The 23687-nt window shown below is 54.6% G+C and overlaps 1 protein-coding gene across 8 annotated transcripts in view; it reads left to right on the forward strand.

Moving 5' to 3' along the window:
* ANO1 (anoctamin 1) overlaps positions 1 to 23687 on the forward strand; it is a 186300-nt gene that overhangs the window by 134587 nt on the left and 28026 nt on the right. For 2 of the 8 annotated variants that reach the window (XM_070457798.1, XM_070457799.1), the window contains 5 exons: positions 3566 to 3726; positions 18000 to 18082; positions 20230 to 20241; positions 20840 to 20911; positions 23167 to 23244. In XM_070457798.1, the coding sequence (XP_070313899.1) occupies positions 3566 to 3726; positions 18000 to 18082; positions 20230 to 20241; positions 20840 to 20911; positions 23167 to 23244 (406 nt within the window). The remainder of the gene's footprint in view (positions 1 to 3565; positions 3727 to 17999; positions 18083 to 20229; positions 20242 to 20839; positions 20912 to 23166; positions 23245 to 23687) is intronic. The other 6 variants (XM_070457797.1, XM_070457801.1, XM_070457800.1 and 3 more) reach the window with 3 other exon arrangements.

A 23687-nucleotide genomic window follows, 5' to 3' on the forward strand; every position in this document is an offset into this window, starting at 1 on the left:
GTCTTGGGACATAGGGCAGGTTACCCTTCTTACAACTCAGCCCAGCATCTCTGAAGCAGAGCTCTGGTTTAAAAGGGCCGATGAAGGAGTCTTTGACCTGAGGAAGAAACTGGCTCCTTAGGACCCACTCAGTGGTGTAGAAAGCCCATGTACAGTGAAGTTTTATGCAATGGATGCTTGAATACATGTTGTTGTTGTTCAGTCACTAAGTCGTGTCCGATTCTTTGCGACCCCATAGACTGCAACCTGCCAGGCTTCCCTGTCCACCACTATCTCCTAGAGTTTGCTCAAACTCCTGTCCATTTAGTCGGTGATGCCATGCAACCATCTACGTAAATGACAATAAAGTACTCCACCCACCCGGAATCAGAAAGTTAAAGGAGTTTGGCTTCTGTCCCCTCCAGGGTTATTTTGGGCGCAGGCAGGAGAAAGCTTGTCCCTTTGTTTGCTGATGACACAAGCTCACTGCACTCGGGTTTAATGAAGGCAGAGATCAGAGTAGCCCAGACAAGGAGGGGCCTTCACTCCAAAGTGTGAGAGACTCTGCGAGTGGAAGGCAGGGTGCCCCCATCGGGGACTGCTCCATCCGTCTCCCTCCCGGTCGTGGAGGGAGGGCAGGGCTGGTGGTCTCCGCCTGGACACTCTGCCTCAGGAGGCTCAGGCGCTCCCGCAAGGGTGCTGACAGCCCCGGGCCAGGCCAGGCCAGCTCTGTCACGTGGCCAGGGTTACAGACAGCGTTCACTGGGGACTCTGGAGCCCCGTCTGACCTCGGCCTCCGCTCGCTTGGTGCCTTGGACCAAGCGTGAGGTGTGTGTTCCCCTTGGAGCCTGGCCCAGCCAAGTCTGCAGGATGGCTGGTGCCCCCGCGCCCCGCACCATGCTGCCCCACCGCCCGTCCCTCTATTTGCTCCAAAGAGCAGGCGCCTGTTGCTCGTCTTTATTTTGGCTGAAGGCAGTGAAGGGAGAGGCTGAGGGTTTAAAACCAGCAGAAACAGGCTTTTTGTCTGGCTGGTGTTGTTTAAGCTGGCAGGGCAGAGAGCTGGGCAGCCATGGGGCTCACGGGTAGGCAGAGACTCAGGCCCTGGCCTCCCCAGCCCCCTCCCACCCTCAGGCTCCAGGCCCCCCCACCCAGTGGCACCAGGCCACACGCTGACAGTGGCGTGTCCATCCACTGGTCCCCTGAGAGGGGCCGGGGTCAGGCACGGGTGGGTGTCCTGCCCCTCTGCCTTTCAGGAGAAGCCCCAGAAGAGAGGGCGCTCGGGGAGGACCAGAGATGGGCCCCTCGAGTCGGTACCTGTACCTCCTCCTGGTCACTGCAGCTGCCGTCGCTCCGTTCGTCCCACGGCAGCGATGGTGAACAGGAGGATGGTTTAAATACCCCAGTGCTGTTCCCAGGGCTTCCTGTACATTCCCTTGGTTAAGCCTCCTGACAACCCAATAACATGGGCTCTTGGGGGATTCCATGGCGGTCCAATGGTTAGGGCTGAGTGCGTGCGTTCACTGCCGTGGACCGGGGTTCAATCCCTGGCCGGGGAATTAAGATCCTGCAAGCCACACAGCATGGCCAAAAAAAACCCAATTTAAATAAACTGCCGTGACTCTTAAAAAAAAAAAATGAGCTCTGTAGTCTCAGCATGCCCATTCTATGGATACGGAAACTGAGGCCCAAGGAGTTCAAACGACCTGCCCAAGGCCACACAGATCACGATCAGTAGAGCTGGAATTCACGCGCAGATCTGGCTGGCTCCCAAGTGCTTGTTGCCCTCCAAACTGTGTGTGCCTGACCCCCCCAACATACATTGTACACAGGCACACACACATGCTCACACACACACACACATACACTTCCCCACATGCTCTGAGGCAATAGCCTTGCCCACCGTCTGTCTTTCCATCTACCGTACCTGGCACCGTGCCTGCCACACACAGCAGGTACACAATTTTTTAATAACTGTTTGGGGAGAGCCACTGTGAGAAGAGAATTGAGCAAGATGCCTGCAGTGCTGCCAGAGGAAGCCCCCCACAACCTCTTGGCAAATGCTCCCCAGTGGCTGTGGTCCAGCCAGGATCCTGTGCATAAGCTCATGTGCATCCAGAAATTTTTCTTAAAAGCCAAAAAGCAGTCACCCCATTCATCCCCCCACTTCACCCAGAAAGCCATCTAACCCCTGGGAATCCAGTCCTGCCTGTGCCTAATTATTACTCAGCGTCTGGTCCAAGTGAGCAGGGAGGAGAGGGGCAGGGCAGGGCGCAGCTGGCAAGGCCCTTTGCAGCCTCTCTCCTCATCTTCCAGAAGCAGGAGCTGAGTCTGAGGCTCAAGGACCAGCCCCGGGCGCACAGAGGACAGAAACTGCCCCTCAAGGAGCCGAGCCAAGCCTCCTGGCCTCAGCAGGGAGCCCTCCCTGTGGCCTCTGGGCGGCAGCTGAGAGCCGGGCAGGGACAGATGGGCTTGACAGGGACAGAGCCCCGGGCGCAAGCCCCACTCTGCTGTGTGGCCCTGGACACGTGACATCCCCTCTCTGGGCTCGCTTCCTCCTCTGTGAAGGTGGGATTGCAACAGCCCCAGAGTTGGTCCAGACTGGGTGGACACTCGGTGCAGTCTCCTGCAATGGCTGGTGAGCCTTTAAATACTACATTTTTCATATTAGTAAGAGAGAGTTTAAGAACTGGCAGGGCGAAGGAGGAGGGCCCTGGGCATTGCAGAGCTCCCCGCAGTCCCCAGACTTCACATTTGCTCAGCAGAGTGAAAGCCTGCCTGAGCACGGCCCTTTCCTACTCAGGGGCCACCCCTCATTTCCAGGGTGAGCCCGGCCTGGTGGGACCACAACCCCAGGCAGCTTGTGGGTGTGTTCCTTCCGACTCAGCGACCTGCCTCCTGAAAGGAGGTCTGGGTGGACCAATTCTCCATCTTCTTATGGGTCCAGAGTGCCCAGCAAGGCCCGCAGGCTGGTACCCAGGGCATCCCCACAGGGGTGGACTGAAGCCCGCAGGAATGGGACTGAGCAGGTGCTGGGTGCGAGGCCAGGGCTCAGGAGGGGCATAGCATCCTCATGTCTTGACTCCTTTCTTCTTCCGGGTCTCCCGGGCCTTGTTACATCAGGACTTGGATGGCATTCACTATTAGCACAGCTTTGACGGTGCCTGGTCCTCAGAGGGAGGCTGCTGGGGACCTCAACTTCTAGGGGCAGCTCCAGGGCAGGCCGTGAGTCCCACTGCCCGGGGCCACCCCAGAGATGAACACTTACGCGACCCTGTCCCAACACACAGCAAGTCACATGGATCCACACCCAGGGCCACCGACAGAAGTTGCAGGCTGGGTGAAAAATTAAAGTGTGGGACCCTGTTCAAAAGTCACTAAGGCTATAAGGTAAGGGGGGCAGAGAGTGGGATGCCAAGCTGGGGCCTTGGATGGAGAAGAGGGATGTGGTCTCTGGTGGAAGCCCGCTGGCAAGCCGAACCATGTCCACCCCAGCAAGGACAGCATGGCTCCAGAAGGTCCTGGTCCGCGGGGGCCAGTGGGGGCCCTGACCATCGGCCGGGGGACTCCAGGCTGTTCTCTTTTCCAGCATGGAAATGTGCGACCAGAGACACAACATCACCATGTGCCCACTCTGCGACAAGACCTGCAGCTACTGGAAGATGAGCTCCGCATGCGCCACTGCCCGCGCCAGCCACCTCTTTGACAACCCTGCCACCGTCTTCTTCTCCATCTTCATGGCCCTCTGGGGTAAGCAAGTGCCGCTTTGGGGCAGGGGCGACCTCGGATGGGTCCCGACCCTTCCTCCCTCTCCTTGAGGTTACCCGCAGGGGCATGTGCCAGGAAAGCACATGGGAGGGATGGTCGGCTCTCATTCCATCTGCTGGGCACCTGGGGCTGTGCCAGGTTGCAGATGCACACGACTGTAGATGCATCCAACCGGGCCAGGAGCCCCTCGGAGTCTTGGAGGGTGATTTCTCCCGGAAATGGAGCTCTTTCCTGGGGCTGGGCTCTGTTGGCTCAGGAAGGGCAGCTGCTTTCGGAGGAGGAGGACCAAGGGGTCTGCCTTCCTCCCACCATTCTCCCGATGATGCTGGGGAAGCTGAGCCTGGCCAGGCCCTGGGGCACGTCTCTCAGCACCCCTCAGCACCCCTATGGGTGCCACGTGCCCATTTCACAGATAAGGAAGTCAAGACCCAGAGTGGATGTGAATTGTCTGGAATTACCCACCTCCTGAGCCACCGTGGCCTATGCCCTTAACCCCTGGACTGCATTGCCACCTGGAGTCCAGGGCAGATGGCGCCTCCCCATAGTTCATCCAGAATGCAGGTCCTGCCTGGTACCCGTCTCAGGCTTGAGGCAATGTGGGAGGTGGGTGAGTGGTGGCTGCATGCATCTCCACAGACGTTTCTGGATTAGCGGACAGGCCTACCTCCTCCTCCGCAGCCCTGTGTAGAGCCTTTGCCAGCAGGAGACTCGGGGCTTGGGCACCCATGTGCTGAGCCATCTCCCGGGCACCAGAGCCCCCGTCTTTGTGCTCAGGGGTCCCAGCTAGCAGGAGATGGAGCTGCACAGAGACAGCAGAAGAGGGAAGGGTCAGGACCTCTGTGACAGGGCGGTCAGGAGGGGCTGCCTGGAAGAGGCGTGAGCCTCTTGAGCTGGGTTCTGGAGATATAAGGGGCAGGGGCGCTGAGATGTGGGACAGACAGACTGTAGACGCACAGAGGGCTGCGCCATTGCCTGCTGAAGGGCAGCCCCAGGCCCCGCATGCCCCGTGTGTCCTGGTGCTCCATGGGCTGCAGTGGGCCACGGGGGGCGGGGGGGGGTGGGGTGATGGCCGGGGGCAAGGGCGGGGGGCGGAGGGTGCCACTAGCCAGCCAGTTGTGCGGCTCTTACCTGTCAGTGTGATTTAGATCCATGAGGATCCCATCAAACAGAGAATTCAGTACAAGCCTCCATTACTAAGGGGAGTGGGAGACCCGCCCTCGATCTAAAGAGGACTCCTCAAAACCTCAGAATCCTCTGAGTTGGGGCCTTGGATTCCCAGCTCAGACGAGGCTGCAAGCCAGGGGAGAGCTTGGTGGTGACAGGAGAGAAGAGCCAGCCTCTGCGGGCAGCAGAGCAGGATTGATGCCCAGGCGGCGGGCTTCCAGGCCCGCGCGCTTCCAGAACCCTCTCCCGGCCTGAGCCTGCCGTTCGTGGCCCCGCAGCCTCCCCTGCCGCCCTCGCGGTTACGTTCAGACTCCATCAGTGTTGAAGGGGCTCACCAAGCCCAGGGAAGCACCAGGTGCTGGGGGGTGGTTGGGGTTTTATCCCATTTTGGCCAAGGCTTCCTGGAGCCAGGGGCATGGGGTTTGGCCCAACCTGTGAGATCTGGAGGCAGGTATGCAGAGGAGCCGAGGACTGCATCAGGGGTCAGGGCAGGAGGGGAGAGCCTGGCCCACCCTCTGGGCTCCTGTTCCTGTGTGGACCACGGACCGGGTCCTCTGGTGTCTGATCACTGCCCAATCACATTTCTACACTTGTTGGAAACCAGGGAGGATGGGTCCTGGTGAGGGTCTGAGCTGCAGCACCTCCTCTTAGAAGACGTGCATGCGCTGACCACCTCCCTCCCACCCCACCGCCACCTCGGATCTGAAGAGGGGCTTGGGTTCCTCATCAGAAGCCCCTTTTGAGCATCTTCTCCACCGAGGCCTTGTGCCCTGGGCACAGCACACCTCTGCCTGCATGGCTAAGGGGACCCAGTTTTCATAGCAGCAGCCTCCACACACCACCGGCCAGCTCTGATCCCTCATCCAGGATCCATTGGCCTGGGTGGTGGCCAAGCCAACACCTACTGTGGTCCCCAGGTGACGCACGAGCAGACGTGAACATACGATGCTCAGCGCCCAAGCCCCTGGAAGGTCATTCAAGGACACCCATCTAGTTGGTCCGTGTGTGCCCTTTCACACCCCCAGGGGACTCCAGTGCAGCCCTACCACTTCCCCATCCCATCATTCAACCCTCAGCTTCCTCGCCTGTAAAATGGGGGTGGGATAAGGATCTTTTACAGCCAGCACAAAACTCAGCCAACACTCAGTATGTACGTGGCTGACTCTCAATAAACAGTCTTGCCCTTGTGACCACAAACCCCTGGCGGGGCTGCCTGCCACACTGCAGGGGTGTGAGACCCGGTAGATGTGCCTGATGTGTAGGGCGTGTACTGACCGGTGTTTAGTTAAGTGTTTGTTCTGGGCTCCAGGGAAACCATCGGAGGTGAAAACCGCTGTGTCCACTGCCTTCACCCAGGCTGCAGGAGGACACAACAGGCGCAAAGGCCCCGTGGCGAGGCTGCAGGCCTGTTGAAGGAGCCTGCGGGCGCAGGGAGTAGGCGGGACCCCAGAGGCCAGCGCGGGCCACAAAGGCCTTCATGTTCACTGAGAGGGCTAAGGAGCCAGCGCGCCTCTGCTGTGTAGAGTTTTTCTCATCATAAACTCGTGTCAGAGATGGCGACTGATGCACAGAGCAGCCGAGGAGGTGGTGGAAGGAGGCTAGCCCGACTCTGAGTGGGGGGGCAGGGGGCTTTCATGGCCCCAGGAGCTCCCGCGGGTGACGGCAAGAAGCCAGTTTCCACGAGTGCAGACAGAGCAGAAAAGAGGACTGTGGGGACGTGCAAGAAAGCAGTCAGGGGCCTTCTTGCTCCCACCCTCCCTCCGCTGGGCCCCCCAGCAGTGTCCCATCTGTTCCCACTGTCCTGCCCAGGCACCTTGGAACTGCTTCTCCAAACTGAGGGCCCCCAATGGAGTAGAGTGACCATCCCAAAGGGCTCCCCTGCCTGCCTTATTGTGAGCTAAGGAGATGCCTTGGGCTTGGCCAAGCAGGTGCCACTTGGAGGTCAAGGGATACAAATGACAGCCCCCCCATACCACATGAGCATCACCCTGCATCCTGCGCACCTGGTGGGCCCAGAGGCTCCCCTTCCTGCCATCCACCTGCTGCAGCCCAGACACGTCCACCTCTGCAAGCATCTCTGGGCAGCACGTGGCTTACAGGCTCTCTGTCCTCTTCTGCAAACATCTCCTCTTCTGATCAGAGCTCACTTCAGCTGAGCGCCTGGGAACCAATTAAGTCATGAGCCATTTGGCCACTAATCACCCCATTACCAGCCTCAAGAATGACTTTCCATGGTCAGCCTCAGGGGTGGTCTTGCTCCAGGAGCCCTGAGAGCTCGGTTGGATTCTGGCCACTGGCCATGTCTCAGTGAATCCTAGCGTGTCACACACCTTCCCTGTCACCTGCAGGAAATGGCTGGGTGCTGCACCCACAGGACGAGCGTGGTCCTCAGAGCGCCTTCCTGTGTGGTCACCCTGAGTATGAGAAGACCCCATTAGTCAGTGCCCTGGTTGTTTGGGAGGAGGCTAGGGTAAGACTCATCCCTCCCTCATTGGCTCAGAAATGGCGTGTAGCCCGTGGACACTCAGGTAATAGAGATACCAGAACCGTCCCTCCCCCAGGCTCATAGCAGAACCGCCCCTCCCCCAGGCTCTGGGGAACTCCAAGCATAGCTTCACCGTGAACTCAGTCATCATGATGCAAGATGGTCCTCCCAACAAGGCCGAGAATGAGAGTCACAGGTCACCAACTCAGTGCAAGGGAGAGATTTCCAACAGAGAGTGCTGGACCAGCCTGGGTTGACAGGTGGTGAGCACCTCATTCCAGGAAGCAATCAAGCTGAGGTTGGAGGACTCCTTGCCAAGGCTGCTGCAGAACATGGGGAAGTGACGTCTGTGTGTGGCTCAAGGTGGCTTAATAGAATATTCCTGGCCCCACACCCTAGTTCTGATGATTAATTCTGGGATCAGTCTGACTATAAATGTAGGATTGATGGCCATCAGTCACTGAGCTGATGTGTCTGTGTCTGACATGGGGCCTGATGCTTCTTGTCCTTTGTTCCACTGCATCCCCGCAGCTGAGAGGTTGTCTCCATTTCACAGATGAGGAAAGTGGGGCTCCACTGAGCCTGAGCTGAGGCTGGAGAACCTCCTAGCTGAGCACGAAATCTCCCAGTTCCCCTGCTCCAAGATGGGGCGGCTGACCCTGCAGCAGGCCCACAGTAGAGCCCAGCTGCGCGCTGCAGGCTGGGTGGTTTGGTCCAACTCAATGCCCAGCTAGGTTGGCTGTGTGCCAGAATGGCTCAACACTGGGTAACAGCGCCAGCCACTGGGCCAGACTCAGGGTCAAATCTCAGCTCTGTCACCTAACAGCTGTGTGACCTCAGGTCGCTTCACCTCTCCGGGCCCCGGGTTCTCCATTTGTAAAATGGAGCTAGTAATCCAACGCACCTCAGGGAGCAGTTGGGAATGTCACATGAGTCGCATTGTGATGTCTTAGGGCTGGGCCTGGTGCTACTTGTCACGTTGTGCTAGCTGTTACAGCCGATGGGTGACCATTTGCTTTTTGGAAATGTGAGAACAGCCTAGATAGACCCTGTGAGACTGGAGCTCAGATCTAACCTCTCACCTCTGCCTGGGGGGCCTCTGTGAACTGTGTCCCTTCATCTCCTTCAGAAAAGAACACTGGCTTCACCTGGCTGGTGCTACTGTGTGTCGGGCACTGTTTTGAGCCTCTTATGTATGGAGACTCATTTGTTCGCCCAGTGACTCTTAGAGGAAAGCAGACTCTGCTCATTCATTTAGCAGATAAACCATTGAGGCAACTTACCCAGGGTGACACAAGCTAACAAGAGGCAGAGGCAAGGGACTTCTCTCGCAGTCCAGTGGTTAAGACCCTGCTTCCGACGCAGGGGCACAGGTTCAATCCGTGGTTGGGAACTAGGATCCCACTTGCCGTGTGGTGCAGCATGACCAAAAAAAAATTTTTAAAGGGGAAGACACAAGACCTTGAACCCCAGAAATCTGGCTCCCCAGTCTCATATATGTGACCCCTGGGCTCCACGCCCATTGCCAGTGGTACTAACCAGCTGTGGCTAATGTGTGCCCTTATTCCTGGCAGGATGACCTTAAATTCATTCTCTCCAGGTGACTAGCTTCCCTCCAGGCAGACAGGCTCCCTTCCCTCTCCAGAGATTCACACAGAGTTCACTGGTCCCCACAACAGCCCTGGAGAGAAACCCTGTTATTCTCTGATGAAGACATGGGAGCACAGAGAGGTTAAGTGACTTGCCCAAGATCACACAGCTAACAGATTTGTAACAGACATGACAGATCCATGCCCTGGCCCGCCTGCGTCCATAGCCCAAGCTAGTGCCGTGGTCTCACCTCTCTGTCCAAACATCTTCCACACCCCTTCCGTGTCCTCCTGGGGAAGCAGAGATTTACCACGAGCCAGTGGTGAGGGGCAGGCAGGCAGCAATGCTGCTCAGCCCACCAGCATGGCAAGGAGCTGGTTGGATTTTGTGCACTCTCTCCATGAAGCCAGCTTGCTCATGCCATGCTTGTTTATTGAGCATGTACTGTAAGCAAAGCGGTACGACCTCACACCCTGAAATGTGCCGGCCAGCCCTCACCAGCAGCCCTGTCCTTGGGAGAAACACAGACGGCTGCATCCTCCTCTATCCAAGATACAGGGAAATGGGGGTGTCTGTGCTTCCACTGTCTACCCCCCTTCCTCCAGCTCCACTTCCACTGTAGGAAACCGCAAAGGTGCCTGTCTGTCAAGGGCAAGTTCAGTCTACATGTTCCCGTTTTGTGTGTGTGTGGGGGGGGGGGGGAGCAAAAAAGCCAAACCGCTCCCAGGAAGCACTTAGGGAAAGAGGAGCTTATAAATCAAGACAGAATCAACAGGAAAGGGCCTGCTGGGCTGAGAGGTGCCCGCTGACTCCCCGCCCCTGCCCGCAGGGTGGAGGAGACACAGTCCCTCTGTCCCCAGTCCTTTCACACTTGCTGTCAAGTGTAATTAGCAGCAAGCTTGCTATTGTTGAGTAGGATTTTTTTTTTAATCCCTTATTCAATTACTTGTTCATTACCCTCTAAAGGATCATTTTCCCACTGGTGTTTCTTCTCCCACTGTGTCCTTTCTTTTCCTGTCCTCCAGCTGTGAACATTTCTTCTCACTCCATAACAGAGAGCAACCCCAAACCTGTTTCTGCCCTTAGCAGGGCTGGGTCAGCGCCCCAGGAGTCGCTGTGGCCGCTGTTTCCATGGGGTCTGGCTTGCCCAAGGGGGTGACCTACTGGTCCTGGAACCCTGCACTTTGGCTGAGCACTCCACTGCCTGGGATTTATAGCATGTCAAAACCTCCAGTAAGGTGTCAAGATGAAGCAACTTTGAGCTTCATTTAGCTGTTCGCACCAGGATCAATTTTCTGAAATTATAGCATAATAATGGGGTTTTCAAGGCTTGTCAGTTCCAGGCAGAACAAAGGGGGTTATTAGATTTGAGCCCGGCTGCAAGGAGCTGTAGAGAGATGGTCCCAGCGTCAGTGGAATGACAGGTGTAGTTGAAACCCCTCCCGGGGTCTGCGCGCCCGAGGCTCTGAATGCAGTTGGCAGGTCACCGGCTGAGTCACCCGAGCAGGGCAGGGACAGAGAGAGACTTAATCTCTGCTGGAATTCAAAGGCCAGCAGCGGGTTCGTGAGTGGACACTTGTTCAGGGGATAAATAAGTAGGATCAGTGAGACCATGAAGGGTCAGGGCCTTTGTGCGGGCTGGAGCTTCAGCTCCCCTGTGGGCTGACGGGCAGGTTCACACCATTGCCTGGTCCCTGCAGCCTGAGGAGACCCATCCCTGCTCTCCATGTGTGGAGAATGTGCCCTGTCAGGAGCCAGAGGTTGGTGAAGCTGTTCTCTGCTCTCGGGGACTGCACTTTAAGAAGGGTGCGCCCTGCCTGCCCCGGCGCCCTCGTGGCTCAGGAGTGCCTGGTCCAGGCTCAGGAGTCGAGACCCCCTGGCCCACAAGGAGCTTGGGCCTCACAGGGGAAACGGGGCCGTTCTCTGGGCGGCTGCAGAAGCACTCGGCCTTGGCCAGAGCCTTCCCTCCATGGCCTCTGTGATTCCCATGGCAGCTTGAGCGGCCTTGATGTTCCAACAGAAGACAATGGGTAGGGGACTTCCCTGGTGGTCTAGTGGTTATAACTGGGCTGCCACTGCAGGGGGTGTGGGTTCGATCCCTGATGGGGGAACTAGATTCCATGTGCCGCAAGTCACAGCCAAAAAAAAGAAGAAATATCCTACAAAAAAAAAAAGACAGTGGGAGGGCGGAACCAGGAGCATTTAATGACGCATCCAAGATGGTGCCATGCGTCAGTAGCCATGCTTCAGGGAAGGAAGGTCTCAGAGAGGCCAGCAGCCAGCCGAGGAGGCGCCCAGAAACTGGGGAATTAGGGTTAGGCCTCGGAGTGAAGGCAGTTTGGACAGTTCAAGCAGGTCCAGGGGAGATGGGATGGGATGTGGCCTGGGAGAAGAGCTGAACCAGAAACCGGGGGTAGCAGGAGCTCGGACTGACAGCTCATCTGACAGAGAGGTGGATGGAAGGAAGGGCAGAGGGTGGGTCGGTCAGTGCGTGCAGACGCGTGTGCACTGGGCCAGCCACAGAGCTCGCACAGGCTGCACACTCTGGGTCAGCGTGGTGCCCGGAGTCTGTACTTCGGCAGGCCCCTGCTGCGGGGGTTCTAATACAGCCCATAGCCTGAGAACCCCTGGAGGAAATGGACAGCTTGCCCCCACCCCCAGTAACCAGGCGGGTGTGTCTTTCTGGTCCATTTTCTCTGCAGCCCCAGCGTATGGCAGGGAATTTAAACATATAAGCAGGATCTGTACCCGTCGTTCTGTGTTTTGTTTTTTAACTGAGGTGAAGTTCACATAAGGTAAATTAACTGTCTTAAGTGCACTGTGCAGTGGCATTTAGCACCCTCCCCACACCAAGCCATCCTCACCAGCACCCCCCCAGGTGGACCCCCAGTGCCCACTGAGCAATCTGTCCTCCTCCCCTTGCCCCCACCCCTGACAGCCACCAGTCTGCTTTCTGCCTCTGTGACGGATGTGTCTGTAAATAGTCTGGATGCTTTGTATATACAGGACCAACCCTGTGTCGGCATCTTAATGAAAGGTGGTGAGATCCTGCAGGTGAGCTGGGTCATAGGGCCGCTCCTCTGTCCAGCCCCCAGCACGTGGATGCCGCACCTGAGGCCCCACAGCGGGCACTGTTGTCAAACCCATGGTACACACCCAGACTGAGGGCGGCGGGTGGAGGGCGGTCCCAGGCCAAGCCCACACCTGCTTCTACCCAGGGTAGATCCAGGGTCCATCGCTCACCTGCCACCTCTGGGCTCCTCTACAAGAATGTGTTTTCCCTAATGCTTCTCATTAAAACATGTTTGAAGGAAGAAACTCAGCCATCCGCTTGCACCCTGGCCTGGGTTCGCTCTTCACTGCTTGTCTTTTCTGTGGCACTGCCTTCTGCACTTGGATTTAGGGAAGGGAACTTGTCTCCTCGGCCCCTTTGTGTGGCTCCTGGGGTCGAGGGCCTCGCTTCTTGTCTTTAGTGTCCTTGACCACGTTTGGCACATGGCTTGTGCTCATGTGGGTGGGAAGCCACGCCCCTCATCCCGGCCAATCTTGCGGGGAGACATCCTAGACCCAGGTTTCTGCTGTGTATTAACCAATCGCCTGACTCCTTGGGGGCTCAGTTTGCCCATCTGTGCAAAGGGCTCGCAGGCTGGATGCAAGGAGGTCCCCCAGCACACCCAGCACCAGACACAGACATCGAGTTACGTCTGTGTGATGTAGGAGAAGCATCATTGGGCCCCTCGAAAGGAAGGGATGGGAATTCAGCAGGACCTACAGGTGTCCACACAGCTGCTATAGTGAGAGAGGGATGCAGGGACACAACTGCAAAGGAAGGGCTCTCCTTCCCGCCTCTGCCCAGCCCAGCCCAGCCCAGTTCAGTTCAGTCATTCAGTCATGTCCAACTCTTTGAGATCCCATGGATCGCAGCACACCAGGCCTCCCTGTCCATCACCAACTCCCAAAGTTTACTCAAACTCATGTCCATTGAATTGGTGATGCCATCCAACTGTCGCATCTTCTGTCATCCCCTTCTCCTCCTGCCTTCAATCTTTCCCAACATCAGGGTCTTTTCAAATGAGTTAGCTCTTCGCATCAGGTGGCCAAAGTATAGGAGTTTCAGTTTCAGCATCAATCCTTCCAATGAGTATTCAGGACTGATTTCCTCTAGGATGGATTGGTTGGATCTCCTTGCAGTCCAAGGGATTCTCAAGAGTCTTCTCCAACACCACAGTTCAAAAGCATCAATTCTTCAGTGCTCAGCTTTCTTTATAGTCCAACTCACATCCATACATGACTACTGGAAAAACCATAGCCTTGACTAGACGGACCTTTGTTGGCAAAGTAATGTCTCTGCTTTTTAATGTGCTGTCTAGGGTCATAAGAAGCAAGTGTCTTAATTTCCTGGCTGCAGTCACCATCTGCAATGATTTTGGAGCCCAAAAAATAAAGTCTGTCACTGTTTCCACTGTTTCCCCGTGTATTTGCCATGAAGTGATGGGACCAGATGCCATGATCTTAGTTTTCTGAATGTTGAGTTTTAAGCCAACTTTTTCACTCTTCTCTTTCACTTTCATCAAGAGGCTCTTTAGTTCTTCACTTTCTGCCATAAGGGTGGTGTCATCTGCATATCTGAAGTTATTGATCTTTCTCCCTGCAGTCTTGATTCCAGCTTGTACTTCATCCAGCCCAGCGTTTTTCATGATGTACTCTGCATATAAGTTAAATAAGCAGGATGACAATATACAGTCTTGACGTACTCTTTTTCCAATTTGGAACCAGTCTGTTGTTCCATGTACAGTTCTAACTGTTGCCTCCTGACCTGCATACAAATTTCTCAAGAAGCAGGTCAGGTGGTCTGATATTCCCATCCCTTTAAGAATTTTCCAGTTTTTTGTGATCCACGTAGTCAAAGGCTTTGGCACAGTCAGTAAAGCAGAAGTAAATGTTTTTCTGGAACTCTCTTGCTTTTTCAATGATCCAACAGATGTTGGCAATTTAATCTCTGGTTCCTCTGCCTTTTGTAAATCCAACTTGAACATCTGGAAGTTCACGGTTCATGTACTGTTAAAGTCTGGCTTGAAGAATTTTGAGTATTACTTTACTAGCGTGTGAGATGAGTGCAATTGTGCGGTAGTTTGAGCATTCTTTGGTATTGCCTTTATTTGGGATTGGAATGAAAACTGACCTTTTCCAGTCCTGTGGCCACTGCTGAACTTTTCAAATTTGCTGGCATATTGAGTGTAGCACTTTCACAGCATCATCTTTTAGGATTTGAAATAGTTCAACTGGAATTCCATCACCTCCACTAGCTTTGTTCATAGTGATGCTTCCTAAGGCCCACTTGACTTCACATTCCAGGATATCTGGCTCTACATGAGTAATCACACCATCACGATTATCTAGGTCATGAAGATCTTTTTTATATTGTTCTTCTGTGTATTCTTGCCACCTCTTCTTAATATCTTCCGCTTCTGTTAGGTTCATACCATTTCTGCCCTTAATTGAGCCCATCTTTGCATGAAATGTTCCCTTGGTATCTGTAATTTTCTTGAAGAGATCTCTAGTCTTTCCCATTCTATTATTTCCCTCTATTTATTTGCATTGATCACTGAGGAAGGCTTTCTTATCTCTCCTTGCTATTCTTTGGAACTCTGCATTCAAATGGGTATATCTTTCCTTTTCTCCTTTGTCTTTTGCTTGTCTTCTTTTCATAGCTTTCATAGTGAGGCCTCCTCAGACAACCATTTTGCCTTTTTGCATTTCTTTTTTTTGGAGATGGTCTTGATCTCTGCCTCCTGTACAATGTCACGAACCTCCATCCATAGTTCTTCAGGCACTCTGTCTATCAGATCTAACCCAGTAGCAGGTGGTTTTTCACACTGCTCGCCATGCCTGATTCTGAACTGAGATCTCGGGACTGCCGCCAGCTTGGTGTGAGCCTTCCCCTTACCCATGATGCTGGCCAAGCCTGAACATCACAGGCCCGCCCCTTTGCTCCAAAGCACAAGTGTGACAAGCTCAGCACCACAGAGCCCGCCGAGGCAATAGGGCATGGTGCGGTCTGTTGCCCAGAGGAGAAGGCATGCCCCAACTTTGGCTAAGGAGACTTCAGACTTTTAAAGGAGAAACGGGAAGCTCATGATTAATATAAAATGTCTGCATTTCTTAAACATAACTGAGGCCAACAAGCCTTGTCCATGCACCATCTCCTTGGCCACCAAGTTGTGACCTCAGGTCCAGCCTTGGTCCTGGTCAAACTACAAATACTCCTGGGAGAGAGCCTTTGTATCTATCTTAAGACATTTAACAGTAACATTGTTGCAAGAATGCCTGGGTTTCAATACCAGCTGCCTAACTGTAGGACCTTGGGCAAATTACTTACCCTGTCTGTGCCTTCATCTCCTCATCCATAAAATGGCAATACAACTTTTGATGTAACCATCAGACTTACTACAATACAATTGCTACTCCTTTAAAGAACGTTAAGTATCTATGCAGAAGGTCAGTCAATATTATGGTTAAGTGTAGACTCTGGTGTCAAGTAGAACTCAGTTCAAATCCCACTCCTGCTATTATCCTGCAGTCGACCTTGGGCAGAGCATACAATCCTCTGAGCCTCTGTCCTCACGTGTAAAGGTATGAGTGGAAATCATTCTCTAGTGCATCACATTGTTTTGAGGGTTCTTGATGTTAGTAAGTCACTAGCATGGAGCATGGTGTAGGCTGAGTCCTCATTAAAAGGTAGGGGTTACCACACTGCAGGCTGGTGAGTGGAAGGAGTGGAGGTCTAGGAGGCAGAGGTGTGGGTCAGTGAGCCTGGGAACGGGGAGGCATGCGGGAGGGTGGGGACAAGGGATGTAACCGGGCCAGCTCCCCACTGAGCAGAGATCCAGCCCTCCTCCCCCACTCAGCCCGAGGTCGCAAACAGGCCTTGCCATGTGCAGGCAGAAGCCAGAGAGACACAGCTGTCAAAACACTGTGAAGGAGAGGCAGGCCTTCCAAAACTGGTGGGGGTATGGGAATGGGCCCCTACTAGGGCCCTCCGCTGCAGTGAGCCAAGGACACACCGAGAGGCGCAAGGAAACATCCTCACACCTTCCTTCTCAGGAGGCTGCTGAAGGGCCTGCCCCACTGGCCACATGCTTCCTCCTGGAGTCCCCGCCACCATGATGCCTCTGCTGAGTGCACTTGTGTCTCAGGGAACTACATTTCCCAGGCTCCTTTGCTGTCCCGTTTCCTGGAAGGCTGTCGGCCAATGAGAGGCCCCGATGGGGATCCAAAGGCGTGAGGAAGGGAGAAACCAGGGTATATCTCCTTCTCTCCCCGTGCTTCCAGGAGCATCTTTGGCAGACGCTTGGCCTTCCCTGCGTGGCTCTAACTCCCACTGGAAAACCCCTCCCTCTGTGATCCTAGCTTCTCCTGGGCAGCCCCAGTGTCTCGCCCTGGTAACACCAGCTCCCATTGTCCTGCCACCCCTAAATTGGCAGCAGCTTCCTGCAGTTGCTAACCTCCGGGTGGTCTCACCATCCCCTGCTTGTTGTCTCAGCTCTTCCACTGTCTATGTGGCTAAGTCCCAGGATGAAATTACCCCAGTCCAAAAGACCTCAGAGGTTCCTGTCTCCTGGCTAGACCTGGCTGGGGTGGTAGCTGATACTTGAGTGGACCCATTATGTGCAGATACATGCAAAACTGTTCTCGCCTCACCTTAATGGATGGGCATGTTCTCTGAACCAGGAAATGAGTCAGATTCAGGCCCATTTTTTGCCAGGTCCAAAGCCTGCATTCTTTCCTAGTGAAGAATGACACCAGGGCATTTGCACTGAAGTTCTCGCTACATTTCTGTCTTGACACCACTATTCATCATACAGGTCATTTAATTCTTCTGAGCTTCAGTTTCCTCATCTGTAAAAGGTGGGACGTTATAGCACCTCCCTCCAAAGATCACTGTGAGATTTAAATGAGATTAATGCTAAGACTGTTGGATGGCATCATCGACTCATTAGACATGAATTTGAGCAAACTCTGGGAGATGGTGAAGGACAGGGAAGCCTGGCATGCTGCAATCCATGGGGTCGCAAAGAGTCAGACACAACTGAATGACTAAACTGAACTGAACTGAATACTTCACGTGTTAGCTCTTTGAACAGTGCCTACCACATAACAGCTCAAGAATCCAGAGCTCTGGTTACTTTTATGGTCACTTGTATCATCCCTCCAACACCCAGACTCTGCTGACTTTCCTGTGTTGGATGGAAGCATTAATGATGAATGATTCAGTCAGTGGTGTCCCCTTGCAAGTGTGTGCTCTTAAAAACCCTTTATGCTTTCAATGAGCTCCCTCAAGGCACTTGTTTGTGCCAGACACTGGGCTTTCTGTGGAGGACCCAGAGGACGAGACTCCATCCCCGCCCCCACACCCCAGAGAGGCCGCAGGACATGGGACAGGGATTATAATGGAAGGTAGCATGGGCCCCATGAGCATGAAAGGTTCCGGAGGAGTTGGTTTTTTTCCTGACACTGAGGGAATTGATGGGAGCCTTCTGGAGAAGATGGCATTTGAACTGTGCTTACTCTTGGGAATATGAAGCAGGACGTAGCACCTAGGAACACAATTCAGCAGGCAAAACACCTGTAGGGGTTTGAAGCTTGAGTGAGTGGCCTTGGCTCACCCTTCACTCTTTCTGATCTCAGGACCCCTCCTGTGACTTGGGGTCCCCAAGATCGATGGAGCGGAATGGTTAACACAAGTTCTGGGACATTCCTGCCCAGGCCCCTCACCGGCTGGCTGAGTAACCTTGTCCGGGACTCAGGGGCCCTGTACCTCCATTTTTTTCATCTGTAAAATGAGCAATAGGCTATCCCTGCCTTTCAGAGCCAGTGGGAGAACTGAACAGTTTAATATTGGTCCAGCACTTGTTGCCCTCACTCTCCAAATGGTGCAGGAGAGGAGAATGCTTTCATGTCACCTGGTGTCGTGGGGCTTCTGAGCCCCTAACCGCCTGGTTCTCTCTGACCTCAGCTGCCACCTTCATGGAGCACTGGAAGCGGAAACAGATGCGGCTCAATTACCGCTGGGACCTCACAGGCTTTGAGGAGGAGGAGGTGAGTGGGCTTAGCAGCTGCGCCCCCTATGTCCTCTCCCATCCCCACCCCGTTCCTTTTGTGGGGGACTCACTAGGTCGTAAAGTCCAGGCGAGGCTGCTCCCTGCCTGTTTCTCAGTTCGTGTCCCCGATGTCTCAATCCCCCGCGGTTGCCAGGGTGACTGCTCAGTGTCCACTCTAGTGTTTTAAATCTCCGTGCTCACATGGACACACCACCCAGAAATGTGGTCAGGGATGCAGGCCAAGGCTCACCACGCTGATCTCATTCAGTCTGGGGGCCGCACCACGGGTCTGGGGAGGGGATGGCCACCACCCACAAGGTCGAGTCCCCAGAGGTGGCCATGAGCCTTCACCCTGGGTGCCAAACCTGCTATCCCCAGAGCCAGCTGTCAGCCTGCAGTCAGGCTTGGCCGAGATGTGGGGCTGACCCTTCACTAACAAAGGGAAGCCATGTGCTGGGCATCTTTGTGCGCCAAAAGAGGGCCATTCTGAGTTGAACAGCCACTGAGATGGTGGGTGAACCCGCTTCCCCAGGGTCGCTAAGGAGACACTTTGCTGCTGCCCCATCCTGAACTGCCAGCTCCAGCAGGATCCCTGTGGGATGAGGGGGAATGAAAAGGAACAAGATCCCCCGAACAGGAGAGCCGTTAGGTTTGGCCATGCTGACAGCGGCTTTGTGTTACGGAGTCTTTTGCTCAGTTCTTTTAAAGAGAAACCACTCATGCATTTTCATTGTAATGTGAAAGCCTCTTTCATCATCCTTTTAAATATCCCTATTATTATATTATATATTAATATATCCCTATTATATGTTAGGTCTCCCTGGTGGCTCAGATGGTAGAGAGTCTGCAGTGTGGGAGACCCCGGTTCGATTCCTGGGTTGGGAAGATCCCCTGTAGAAGGAAATGGCAACCCACTCCAGTATCCTTGCCAGGAAAATCCCATGGACCTGGCAGGCTACAGTTCATGGAGTTGCAAAGAGTCGGACACGACTGAGCAACTTCACTCCTTATTATATGTCCCCACACACGTGCTACCTCCAAGACTGAGTTGGTGGATCACTCTTCAGTCAGATGTGTAGCTGTGTGGGTTCTGAGCTGACTGTACTGTCAACAGACAAGGGCATTAGTTTGCTGGAAGAGGCAGCAGCTTCGTGGTGCCAAGACGACCTCCAGGATCAGGTTGTCCTGTTTCAGCATTGCCCTTGCTGTGTGACCTGGGGCAAGTTACTTAACCTTTCTGTGCCTCATGTCCTCACCTCTCAAATAGGGGTGGAAGAGTGGAGTTTGAGGGGGGTCTCGGTAGGTCAGCAGATACAAAGCTCTTTGAGCAGGGTCCGGCAACTGTGAGTGCCCCCAACTGGTCTCCCGCCTCCAGGTTCAACCTCTTCCTGCAGCGGGTCTCATCATCCTGTTTCACAAATGGCAGGACCAAGGCTGATGCAACCAGAGAGACACGTGTCTCCTTAGGTGCAGAGAGAGGCATGGGACGGGTACTCCATCCCCCATGGTGGGCCCTGGGTCAGCTGTCTGCCGGAGCAGATTTAACAGATTCAAATAGGGTTCGTGTCATCTTACTAATTTGGAATAGATTGAGAATGTCCTTTTCATGACATCCATGGGGTTGGGACAGTTCAACCTGTTCAGAACCTGTCCCATGAAGTCTTCACCCTGATGGCTCAGGCACTAGGTAGTGGGGTAGTGATCGGAGCACCGGACGTGGGCCCTGGGGGGCCTGAATGAGACCCCCAAGAGTGAGCCCCCGCGCTGGGCAGGGCCTCTTCTGGGGCTGGTCACCTAAGTCAGAGGGCCAGCCCCTCCATGACGTGAACCCCAGGTGTCAGCTCTCAGAGCAGAAGGAAGCCTGTGCCCAGCCGTCTGGCCTGAGTCTCCTCCCTGAGCCTAAGACAGTTCAGCCCAGCACCCAATCAGGAATCACCTAGAACTCTCCACCTGCAGAAACAGCAACACACTCAGTCACCCTAGGGTAGCATCAGCCTTTGGCAAGCCCTCCTTGTCTACCTGTGCCTTCACCCCATTTTTTTAAGAATATCACCTCTAAGAGGACTTTTTTCTTTAAAAAACAAACAAACAAACACAAGTAATGAAATCTTTTTGTTTTTGTTTTACATTTCTGTTTCCCGGAAGGAGGCTGTCAAGGTTTGAAATTTTTTGTCACTCGTCTGTCTCCTGGGAGAGGGACCTTCTGGCTCACCTGTTCTGTTTCTGCTGAGCGGTTCCCCACACCTCTTCCATGGCGGGCAGGGGTCTCTGCTTCCTCCCCCACCTCCGGGCCTCTCTTAACCCCCGTTCTTCTATTCCAGTGCCCTTCGCTGACCTGCTCTGGGCTCCCCTGAGGCCCGGCCCCTCTGGTCTGCCTGCGCTTGCTGACACTTAACCGCCGTCTCTTCCGACCCCGCGGCTCCTGATAGGATGTCCCCAGGGGCCAGTTCATGGCTGGTTGTTCAGAGTGGGCTGCAGGACAGGCTGCAACCCGGCGCAGACTGACCCGCCTCCAGGACCACGGAGCCTGACTCAGTGGCCTTCCCAGTGGACTGGGCTTCCCAACAAGGGGGAGCATCCTGGATGAACCTCATGCAGGGAGCTCTGAATGGGAAATGGTACAAACAGCCAGCTAGGAACTGGCCCCAGTGGGTACCCTGAGGGAGTGCTGGGGTGAATTTGCCACTTGTGCTCCTATTAAGGGTCTCAGACTCGCAGTTGACGAGACTCCTCGCTGACTTGGTTTCTTTCACAGGACCATCCCAGAGCTGAATATGAAGCCCGAGTTCTGGAGAAGTCTCTTAGGAAAGAATCCAAAAACAAAGAGGTACGGTGGCCGCTGCCAGTTGGCTTTCCCAGCAGTCAAACACTGCATGTCCATCAACATCACAGGCCAGGGGTCAGCACATGCTGTGCAGATGGAGGGGGCGGCCCCCAGACAGGGGCAGAGAGTAAATGTTCTCGGCCCTCCAGACCTCTGTCACAGCGCCTCTGTCATTGTAGGATGAAAACAACCACAGACAACAGGTGAACAAATGTGTCTGGCCGTGTTCCAATAAAATTTTATTTATAAAAAACAGGCGGGGTTTCAGGGGAGATTTGTCACACCCTTGCAGAGGTCAACCTCCCCCTTCTGTCCTGAGGGTGATCTCAAACTTCAGCCAACACCTCAACATCAAGAAAACCAAGTGGTTTTGCAGCTTTTCTTGCTCTGGGTGGTCATGTCCAACCTTCATGCTCTGCATTGAATGATGAATGGAAGGGTTTGCCCCAACAGGGCCCCTGAGTGGATGGCCAGTCCCTTGCCTCACGCATAGAGGATAAGAATGAGAAAGAAAAGTGTTTTTGTGATCCTCTCGTGGCCGCCACCTTTTCTTAATATGTAATAAATGCCTTCGTTTCTCCCCATAACCTCTCATTTAAATTAGCAGTCATGTTCTCACAAACCTCTAGGGTTGCTCGGTTATTTTTTCATCAGAGGGTTTTTTTTAATATGACATGGGGCAAGAGCCCCCAGGCCCTTGTCAACCTCTCTCTGAGGCTGGAAGGTCAGTCCTTGCAGGGATGGGAACAAGGGCAGAGTGGTCTTTCCAGATCCTAGTGTTCCTTGGCCTCTGGGAGCGACCATTGTCTTTTCTTGTCATTGTGCTCCGTGGACAGAGTTTGCTGGTACAGCGTGGCCAGGGGTCCCAGTTACCACAATCCCCCCTTAGGAGGTGGGCAAAGTGGGTGCAGCAGAACCCCTTCTCAGACCCCAGTTCCCACAGCACAGAGAGAGTCCAGGTCAGTCCCCCAGCAGCTAGAAAGCAGGCGCACGACCTTGAACTCAGAGTCCGAGCAGGACCGGGGGTGCAGAGGAAATAACTACAAAAGCGTGAGCCTTCGCCACGATGAGGAGACTGTCCTTTCATTTAACCCATCGGAACATCTGCCTGCCGCGTGCCCATTGTCTTTGGAGCAGCCGCCCTGTGCCTTTGACCCCACAACTCCGTCAGCGCCCTCTCCCCAGGCTGCGTCTCCCCTCCTAAAGGGAGAGGCATGGGTGCTGCTGCTCTGAAGCCCCCAGCCCCCTACTGAGGGCCACCATGCCCACCTGCTGTGTGCCGTCCACACCCCCAGACAGCCCACCCCACAGTTCTACAGCGGCCCCTCCTGGTGTGAGTGAGGATGGGATTGCACCCCTTCCTGGGGGAAAAGGGGCTTAGGGGCCAGCATCACGTCCACTGAAGTCAGGGGCTCCCCCAAACCCGAGCTCTGCACTGTGCCAGGAGCACCCCCCAGATTCCCCGTCACCCAGCTCCTTGGCTTTGACCTGAGCTCTTTGACCACAAGAGCAGCGAAGGTTGGGGCTCATTTTCACCAGCGTCCGACGGTGACCTCAGGCCCTGAAGGCCTCCAGGGGGCCACACCCTTGATTTTTTTCCACCCTTTCACTGTCCCCCAACTTTATGGTTTTAATTTATTCCCCTGGCTATGGCACCAAATTCGTTTGGGGGAAAATAAGAGATTCCCCCTTTTCATGGGTGTTAGGCTGCGGAGTGTGGCTTCCTGCACGTTGGTGTTAAATGCGCAGGGTAACCCACGTCTGCATAAGACACACCATGAACTATGGCCACCATCTGGCGAGGGGGCCCCCCGGAACCCGCCAAGCTTCCGGGCTATTTCCATTACCTTGTTGCAGCCTCTCTTTTAAAATGGGCTTCCCAGGTGGCACTAGTGGTAGAGAACCCACCTGCCAATGCAGGAGATGCGGGTTCGATCCCTGGGTTGGGAAAATCCCTTGGAGGAGGACATGGCAACCCTACCCCAGTGCTCTTGCCTGGAGAAGCCCTTGGACGGAAGAGCCTGGTGGGCTACAGTCCATAGGGTCACAGAGTGGGTCACGACTGAAGCGACTTAGCACACATGCGCTATATTAGAATGGGTGTCTCTGCCATCTCCAATGGGTTTAAGATGCCCAGAGCCTGAATCAGCCCCAGCAGCCGGCACAGTCAGGGAGGTGCTGGCTTCCCCAGGGGGCAACGGGGGCCTGGGCCGCGGTCTCACCCCACGGTGCTCTCTTGTTCCCTCCACCCGCCCCAGAAGCGCCGGCACCTTCCGGAGGAGCCAACAAACAAATGGAGGCAGAGGGTTAAGACCGCCATGGCGGGGGTGAAATTGGTACATGTTGTGTCATCGGGCGTCGCGCGTCTTAAGTGTGTGCAGATGAACCAAAGTTCATTGTGTTTCCTCAGCCGACTCTTGACTGCTGTATTATCATGTTAACATCCACATCCACGCTCTTTTGCCTTCCTCCGCACCCTCAGGCTGTGACGTGTGTCCAGGTGTCTCTGCATGGCCACCGTGGGGTCGTGGGCGGGAGCTCGGCTGTCTCTGGGGCTTGTGAATCGTGCCTGCCACAGCTGCCTGCCAGCGGTCCCTGGTCTCATTAACATGCATGCCACCCTCCCTGGAATGCGTGGCCTCGGGGGTTCAGGCCTGCCAGCATTCTTTGACCTCATCCATGCACTTTTTTTTTTTTGGCGTTAAAGATCCACCCCATTCTAGAAACATCCCAGGTTAGTGACAAGCATCTACTTCAGTCCCTCCAGATCCCGCAGTTC

Source organism: Odocoileus virginianus, chromosome 28 (genome assembly GCF_023699985.2).
Source record: "Odocoileus virginianus isolate 20LAN1187 ecotype Illinois chromosome 28, Ovbor_1.2, whole genome shotgun sequence".
NCBI lineage: Eukaryota > Metazoa > Chordata > Mammalia > Artiodactyla > Cervidae > Odocoileus > Odocoileus virginianus.